Raw genomic sequence first — 9,590 nt, 5'->3', positions numbered from 1 at the left:
TTTCTTTACATGATGGGATTAAGACACACCCTAGACTCTTCCGGAAATAGCAGAGGGTGTGGGTATATTTTGAGATTTCTTGTGTACCCTTCACCACATTTCAAAGTCACCTTATGTAAATATATTTTACCCTATTTAAACTAGCCAATATTGAGCAAATTGTGAACCTGAGCTTGGCCAATCTGAGCAGAGGGGCAGGGCCTGCAGCAGTCAGGATAAATAGGGGAGCAGCCTGCCTGTTCTATGTGTTTGCTTGACGATTTTTGGTTGATGGTACACCTAGAAATATTTTCTGTCTTGCTGAGACAATTCTTTATTCTCTTTCTTTCTTTTCTTTCTTTTTCTTTTTTCTTTCTTTCTCCTGTCCTTTATTTCTTTCTTTTTCTTCCTTTCTTTTTCTTTTTCTTTTCTTACCATTATTTTATTTTATTATAGAGGTGATGCACAGAAAGGTTATAGTAACAAACAAAAGGTACCAAGTATATTTCTTTTCCTAAGGTGTTATCCCCTCCCTTTCTCCTGCTTTCGGTTCTCGTGACTGCCCCCTCCCATGTTGTAAAGCTCATTTCTAACACAGTGTCTAGTGAGTATCACTGTTGCATTGCTTCCCCCTTGGTTGATCTATGATTCCACTTCCCTTTTCCAAATCAGATAAACTTTGATACTCCAATGGTTGTTCGGAGCATAGTTATAACAAGGGCAAACACAACTTGTACCAGAAATTCACTGAAAGCAACAGTAAAAGGGTGGGGCCTTGTTTTTAATCTCAATTCCAATTGATATGGAAATGAATTGCACACCCTTCTCTACACACCCTTCTCTAAGCCCTCCCACCCAAAGTGTAAAAAAATGGAACTAGGGAATCAAGCTATTCCGCACATCCCACCGCCTTGCCATGGACAGCACTTGGAGAGAGCTTGCCAGTGGTGAGGACCAGAGCAGGAGAATCAGCTCTCTCCATCCTCTTTGTTTGGAAAGATGGAGTGGGACATTGCCCAAGCCTTCCAGGAAGAGTTGAGATGCCCCATCTGCATGGAAACCTTTATCGACCCAGTCACCATCCACTGTGGGCACAGTTTGTGTCGACCGTGTCTGCGCTTCCTCTGGGAAGAAGCTGAGACTCCAGCCAGGTGCCCTGTGTGCAGGCAACCCTCTCAGCAAGAAGAGCTCAAAACCAACATTGCCCTACAGAGTCTGGTGTCCATCAGCCGACAAATCAGCCTCCGACAATTCCTGAGCTCCGAGGAGCATACATGCTGCACACACGAGGAGACCAAGCAGATGTTTTGTGAAGTGGACAAGAGCCTGCTGTGTCCTCACTGCTCCCCGTCTCGGGAACATGAGGCTCACAGACACCAACCTGTCGACTGTATTGCTGCAGACAAACGGAAGATTATTTTAAAGAAAATGGACACTATATGGGAGAAGATACAAGAAAACCAGAGCAATATATACGAGAAGAGGAACATCATCAACCAGTGGGTTTGGTACATGAATCTACACAGGGAGATGACCAAAGATTTTTATTCAGCACTGCATCTGGGTCTCCGGGAGGAGGAAATACGACTTTCGGAGATACTCAAAGAGAAAGGAAGAGTCATCTTTCTGCAACTCAGGACAATGGAAACCCAAATGCTTCAGAAAAGCAGTAACCTCAGAAACATATATCAGGAGCTGATGAAAACCTACCAAAAGCTAGACCTGGAACTCCTGCGGCATTTAGAAGACACCCTGGAAAGATGCGAGAGTGCCTTGGTCTTCATGCCCCAGCTGAAGAAGCCAGAGCTCAGCCCTCCTTCCATTCCTAGATTGATGGATAACCTCAACCATTATCGAGTGGAGATCACCTATTGTCATTTGATTCAGAATCATGAAGAATCCAACTATGTTGCTCTTTCAGGAATCCAAGAGTTCAGCTCTGGGAAACATTACTGGGAGCTCAGTGTCCAAGGCTTCTCCACCTGGGCTGTGGGCGTCTTCAGAAATTCAGCAATAGGGAGCAACCTTATTCTGAATGAATCTGAGGACATTTTTCTTCTTTTCTCTGGCAAGGGGAACATTCATTATAGTATCTTTACCACCGCTCCATTGCTTCCTCACTTTATAGAGAGACCAGTGGGCCGCATTGGTGTGTTTCTTGATCTCGAAAATGGAAATGTGAGTTTTGTGAATGCTACTAAGAATTCCTTTATCTGGAGATACCCAACTAACTCCTTCCAGTATCCTGTCAAGCCTTGTTTTTTCTCCTGGTAACCCATAATCATAAGTAAAGAGCTTTTATTTTCTTTTTTTTTTCTTTCTTTTTTTTTTCTTGGTTGTGGAGATTGAATTCTGGGCCTGGGCACTATCCCTGAGCTCTTCCGCTCAAAGTGAGTGCTCTACCGCTTGAGGCACAGAGTCATTTCTGGTTTTCTAGTGGGTTATTGGAGATCAGGGCCTCTCGGACTTTCCTGACAGGGCTGGCTTTGAACTGTGAGTCTCAGATCTCAGCATTCTGAGTAGCTAGGATTACAGACATGAGCCACCTGTGACCAGCTAGTAAAGAGACTTCCTATGTGTTGGGAACTCTCTATACCAGAGAACCCTTCTCAACTGAAGCAAATAACTTATGCTGTTCTTATTTGTCTTTGTAATGTAATTACATTTTTGTTATGAAATATAGAGTTAAAATAAAATGCAAGATGTAAAAATGTTAGTGCATGCATGTTTAATTTTGATTCTGACATATGATAAACACTATAATAAACAGTGGATGGCACAATGAAACTTGGCTTATAAGTAGCTTATTTCTTAATTGTTTCATCTTCATCTCTAACACCAGTAGCTAGGAGTTTCCATATTCCCTCTGCATTTCCACAAATGATATTACTTCCCTGAAGAACAAAAGCAGAGTTTGCATGACATCTTTCTGCAGACCATAGAGAAAATCTGGGCCATAAGACACTAGGCATTACCTATGTCTTCATGGTGTCTCAAGAAAGAAGAAGTTCTGATGTTTCCCAAGCAAAGAGATTAGTTAAAGGAAGAGCCATCTTATTGCTTTAAAGATAGCATCCATTTAAGCTACTGCGCCCACAAAACTCAGATTAATGGCATGAGGCAGATATTCAGGAGGGAATGAAAAAGATAACAGGCTTATTGATTTTTGCAAGATTAAATCGAACACAGTACTAGAAATGAATCATACTAAATTTAGCTTGCTTACCTACAAAGCAACTCTTCACATCCAATCGTGTGTCACTGTGCTCAGTTTAACAAAGGCAAAACCCCCCTCAGTGCCAGGAATATTTAATTTCCTCCTTCAAGCCTATTAGGGTTCACTTTTTTTTTTATAGGCAAGCCAGATTCCTGTAGTGAGATCATTTTTTAAAGTTTTCCTTTTGGTTATGGATAGAGGCTGTTTGGAGGGGTTGTGAGTTAAAGAAATGGAGAGAGTGGGCTTAATTGAGATACATTACATGTGTGTATGAGAGTATCGTTTCCCTTTCCCATCCCTTCCCATACTCCCCCCACCTCCACACACCCTATCCCCCCCCAAAGTTGTAAATTCGTTTTTCAACATAACGACTTGTACATCTCATTGTTGCAATGGGTCTACCTGTATCCTTATTTAAATGATTTGTTTTTTCCCTTCCCAAAATATTCATTTTTTAGAGTGGAGTAACTCCATAATATTTCTTCTGGCTAGTTTGTCTTCCTCATTGGTTATCTTAAAATTATAGAATTATTTACTTTTACATCTTAGAGAAAATTGAATTTAGCTTCTTATATATTAGATTCAGAATGAAGGTGACTTAAGGAAAAATGTTTTGTATTACTATAGGCCGCAAACAGTGTTAAGAAATTTGCTCACATTGTCAAATATGTTCATCACAAAATTATTTAGAGGATTTTTGTCATCATTGATTTGTTTCACTTTGGCAGAAGTGGGTTATAAACTCAGGGTCTTCCACTTGCTAAGCAAGCATTCCATCACTTGAGCTACCCTGCCTGACCACCCTTGCTGTTTCTTTTTTTCTCTGTTTTTTTTTTGTAAAGCTAGTGCTCAAATCCAGGGCCTCAGACATGCTAAGCAAGCACCATACCATTGAGATGTACCCCAGGCTCAAGCAAAGCAATCTTATCACATCCATACCGAAAGAAATCTGGTATTTTAGTACACCATGATGTCAGAATGAAGCAAGATCACAATAATATTAATAGGAGGATAAATCACTCAATGGTGATGTATCTATCTATCTTCCTGACCCTGGGGTTGAACTCAGGGGCTGGGTGCTGTCACAGCGCATCTTTGTGCTCAAAGCTAGCACGTGAGGCACAGTTCCATTTCTGGCTTTTACTGAGTGGTTTATTGGAGAATAGAGTCTCACAGACTTTTCCACCCCACTGTCTTTGAAATGAGATCCTCAGATATCAGCCTCATGAATAGCTGCAGGTGTGAGTCACCAGTGCCCTGCTTGGTGATTATATCTTTGTCAAGATGCGAATATGGATCAATTTAACCCCCAAAATTTATAAAACTGTTTTTATACAAACATTGGAGATATTTTCATTTTTCTATCAGATCATTTTGATTAAAAATATTCCTACACTAACCTGTAATTAAAAATTGTGTACATATTATTCTTGAGTCTCTTACTTAAATCTATAACTTTAGAAGGAATGACTCCAATCACTTGATCTTCTATGCTTTTCTGTTCGTGCTTTTCTGTAGACAAGTACATGTTAAGACCAATTTTGTTCTCCAATTTACATATTATTCTTATAACCTTGAAAAATCAGTAGATAGCTCACTTTGTGCAAATTACATGCTTTTCTGAAATCTTTACCACTCATACCTCCATAAAGTAGAAGCTATATTGAAAACTAATGCAAGCTAAATGGTTTAGGCATTAACAAAGTTTCAGTCAACCAAGAAATCAGACAAGGATATAGCAACATAGTAAGTCTGAAATTTATTTTAAATAAATGTGGTAGATATTCTTTTCCTACAGGTATGAAAATGAAACAATGAAGCTTATTGATGTTTGTTTGTAAAGCTGGGAGAATGGATGAAGGAAAAAAAATGGAAAGGAGAAAGCTAAACAAGGTACACTCTATGCACATATGGACATATCAAAATGAATGCCCATGAATAATGAGCCAATAGATTACATACAATATAATTAATAATGTACTATCGGCTAATAGATGCTCAAAATGTGAAAATTTTTATTGTATTTTTAGGTTGAAAATAATATAAGGTACAAGTGGAATTATCACTTAATTCTACATGATAACAGCCCAATTTTCCATTTACATATCATAATTTATTTTTCAGCTTGAGAGTAAATAAAACAATTAAATTAGTTAACCATGGGATCAGGCGACAAATTAACCAGGGATTAAATACTGGCTTTACCAGATAGCAACTGGGAGATTTCAGGTTCTCTGAGGCTACAATCTTCCATGAGGATCTACTTTGCAGCTTGACAAGCTGTTGAAAATGTTAAATTACATAATAATTACTTAGTACGGACACAATGAACACATTCTGTATTCATGAAGTAAATGTTAGTTTTAGTGGTACTAGAGTGAAATTTACTTAAGAGACCTATAAGAAATTGGTACAAACGAAAGCATTGTTTACACTTTTATCAAAGATGAGTCAATAAAGACAAATCTGGCAACACGAATGTTCAACTTTCATGCTGTTTTCTGTTTCAGTCTACATTTTTATTGTGGTGTTCTCATTCCTCTCACAAAATTTCTGGTGTTTTTGACTAAGAGTGTTACCATTATACGTAATCGTTTCTACAAATATTAAATGTTGCCTCTTAAGCCATCATATTGTTGATGTTAATGTGGCCTTAATCACCTTCTTAAAACAGCTGCCTGAATCCTTCCGCCTTATATCTGAGTGATTGGACCATTAGTGGTAAAGAAGAAAGATGAGAGTTGATGCCAGTTTGGCTCTTGGTAGATCGTAGATTTTTTTGTTCCATGGGAAATCTAGAACAGAACTACTTGAAGTAAATAACAAAATATTTGCAAATTCTAGGGTATATTTAGGGGCTTATTAACTCGTTTTTAAAAATAGTTATTATGTGCATGGTTTTATTCTTAGAATTTCAGTTACTTAAGAATGGAAGCCTTAAGTGAACTCAGCAAATAATTTGAGGAAAAAAACTTTTAATGATAGAAATTAAATTGGACAATCCTACATGAGACTAAAATGGATGGTTACATATTCAGAAAAAATGTTCAAGAAAGGGACTCCCAGAAGAAGTGCTAGTTAAGTTGGGAAATGAAGGGAGATAAGCCAACCTATGTTGGAGAGAAAATCCAAATTGAGGATAACAGCAAAGGCAAAAAAAAATCTCTGTCTTCGCAAAAGCCTTGCTCTGGAGGTATGTGGCAAAAAAGGGCTTGCCATTAAAGGAAGAAGAGTTAACAAGGAAGAAAAATAGAACATAATGCTCCTCAGAAAGCCACTGGATAATGTTAAAGTAGAGAAAATTGTATTATCTAAATATTTGAGTCTTTTAAATAACACTAGCCGTCCTGTGGGGACATGACAGCTAGTGGTCAGAGTGCTGATAGCGGGCAAAAAGGTGGTTTTCATTTTCCTAGGGGTTCATACATTTTTGTATAAAAGTATGTTCACTTTTGCCAACAAAACCACACAGTAAATTCAAAACTAAGTAGATCAATGAATAGCTTCTCAATGTTTCTTCTAAATGCTCCTCCAGCTAGGGTGGAAGTAATAAGGAAGTTAAGTTGTTCTCCTGCATACCTAAAAGGCAGTAAAAGAAATGCACTTTCAGTGCAATAGTAATGGCAAAGCAATGTAAGTCCTGAGCCACATCATAGATGGGGGTACAGACTTCTGAATGTATTGATGTGTGAAGACTTGTTCATTTTGTGACATTATGTAGTCACTTCTGGACAGAATTTTAGTAAAATCCTTCTCTCCTCCCCTATCACATATCCTATTCTTGCTGCTCTTGGGGAGTTTTTAAAATCTGTTTTTGTTTTCTGCATGTGAAATTTCGCTATTTTAGGAAATCTAAATTCTTCCCCTGAATTACAGTCCCTTCTGCAGTTTTCAACTTTAATTGCTGACACACAAAGTAGATTTTTTTTAACACATAGCCTGGTCACTGGGACACCAGGTGTGTGTGACACCAAAATTATTGACTTAACCTCAGCAGATTCCTTCAGTGCTGTATTCATGAGGTGCTGAAAAAACAATGGCTGTAATTTTTGTTTTAAAGAAAAATGTATACATTCCCTCTTACTTTGAATTAACACTTCTTTTTTCGGTCCGGTAGTGGGGGCTGAACTCCGGGTCTGGGTGCTGTCCCTCAGCTCTTCAGCTCAAGTCTATCACTGTACCATTTGAGCCACAGCGCCACTTCCGGCTTTTTTCTTTTTGCTTATGTAGTGCTGATGAATCGAAACCAAGGCCTCAGGCATGCAAGTCAAGCAACCTACCACTGAGCCCCCTTCCCAGCCCCGAATGAACACTTTTGAAAGGACTTGGAATAAGAATTATTTTCAATCTGCACTTCATTCATTCACTCATCATCACACAATTAATTTTGAGGTGATGGGAGGAAACCATTGTTATTGGTTTTAGTCATGAAGGACGTGGGTGATAGGCAGCAGGACATTTCTGGTTCTGGAAGGATGTCCCATCCACAGGTTTCCTGAAGAGAAGTAACTCTAGATTTCTAGAGTAATCTAGGGTGACCACTTACAAGAAATGGACACTTGAACCAGAGGGTAGGAAATATATTTTAGTCTGAAGAAAATATCTGGAAGATTGCAAAGAAGTTGATATCAGCAGATTCTAAATGAGAAGGCGGAGAAGATTCAAAGAGCAACAAGGAAGCACACATCGAATTCAACATAATTTTATGTTAAATTCTTGGATGAGACATTAAATCATGGATATTTCTGAAGTCAAACTCCTATTATAACTCACATTTTAGCCTGATTATGTCGCAAACGTGGTTCATTAAAAAAGTTTTTCCCCTTATTTTAAAATTGACAGCATATTTTTGTTTACTATATAAGGGAGGCAAATTTGATTCAGAAAGCAAATCCATATTAATTGTGTCCACACAGAATCCTTCACCTATGTAGTATTCGATTGGTTCAAAGCTCTTTCTTTTATCTGTGTTGGTTGATGCTTGAGTCCTGGAAGGGTGCTATCTTGTGAACCTGTACTATTTGGATTCCATCAGTGAAAACACTTTAATTCCATTTGTCTGGGCTGACTTGACAGGATGAAGTCATCCATTAGACCCTCAGGTCTGTCCTGTAGAATGACACTCTTCCCAGTGGAGTGGTTCCTTAACACTTCAACTATAGATGAAATCCTGTCACCAGAGCTTGTGTTCCCCCTAGAATTCTCTGCCTCGTTGCTTATTTTAAATGGAGTAGAATGGAATCACAAGCACTCTTTATGTCCCTTGTTTTCCTCTTGCCTAATACATGGCAAGAAAATTCCCCTATCTCTGTGCGACAGGGTGAAGAGAAGAAATCTACTACTGCAGGATTCTCCAGCTTCTTTGTATGTTGGTGAATTGCTATCCAATTTCACAAAGGAAGTTCATAACATGATTATGTCTTAAATCACCACTGCCAGTCACACCTTTTCTATGCTTTCTTAGCCATAAGAAAACCATCTTCATTATGAGAAGTCAAAAGAGCATTGTGGAGCAGGGCAGCTCACTGGATACACTTGAAAGATAATTGTTAAGGTAACATCTGGTCCTAGTTTTCATGCTAAATGTATTTTTACATTCACTGGAGGAGACACCACTGGCAGCATTCAGTGTAATTTATCTAAATCTTTAATTCTCTGTTTTATTCAGGAACAGAAATATATTTGCTTTCTAAAGAGCATCGAGAATAATGTTAAGGGATTCTATATTTCTTTGGGCCTGGCTAATTTCACTTACTATGCTTTTTTTCTAATTCTTTTTTTTTCCAGTGTCATTCTTTCTGATGGAAGCATAGAATTCCATTGTGTATATATATATATATATATATATATATATATATATACCACATTTTCTTGATCCATTCATCTACTGAGGGGCATCTGTGTTGGTTCCATATCTTAGCTATGGTTAATAATGTTGTGATAAATATAGTTGTGATGGTAGATTTAGTATGGCCTTGTTTGTGATCATTTGAGTAAATGCCCAAGAGTGGGATTGCTGATCATAAGGGAGCTCTATGTGTAGTCTTTTGAGGAAACTCCATACTACTTTCCAACTTGGTTGAACAACTTTACACTCCCACCAACAATGCAGTAGGGCTCCCTTTTAGCCACATCCCCTCCAGCATCTGTTGTTAGGAGATTTTTGATTATAGTCATTTTAACTGGGATGAGGTGGAATCTCAATTTTGTTTGGATTTGCATTTCTTCTATGGCCAGAGAAATTTAGCATTTTTTCATGTGTCTATTGTCTATTCTTATTTCTTCTTCAGCTAAGTCTCTCTTTAAGTATTTGCCCACTTATTACTGTGGTGGTTGTTTCGTTGAGGATTTGTTTTGAGGGGATTTAAATTTTTGAGTTCCAAGTATATTTTAG

General features: G+C 38.2%; 1 protein-coding gene across 1 annotated transcript; it reads left to right on the top strand.

Moving 5' to 3' along the window:
- Positions 1-978: 978 nt before the first annotated feature.
- Positions 979-2,253, top strand: LOC122104493 (tripartite motif-containing protein 43-like). The gene has a single exon (XM_042675375.1). The coding sequence runs from the start codon at positions 979-981 to the stop codon at positions 2,251-2,253; it is 1,275 nt and encodes a 424-aa protein (XP_042531309.1).
- The last annotated feature ends 7,337 nt before the right edge of the window (positions 2,254-9,590 follow it).

The sequence above is a fragment of the Dipodomys spectabilis genome, unplaced genomic scaffold (genome assembly GCF_019054845.1).
Source record: "Dipodomys spectabilis isolate Male_0828 unplaced genomic scaffold, ASM1905484v1 ptg000025l, whole genome shotgun sequence".
NCBI classification, from domain to species: Eukaryota; Metazoa; Chordata; class Mammalia; order Rodentia; family Heteromyidae; genus Dipodomys; species Dipodomys spectabilis.
Note: the sequence above shows the minus strand (reverse complement) of the source record. Positions and strands in the feature narration are given on the sequence as shown.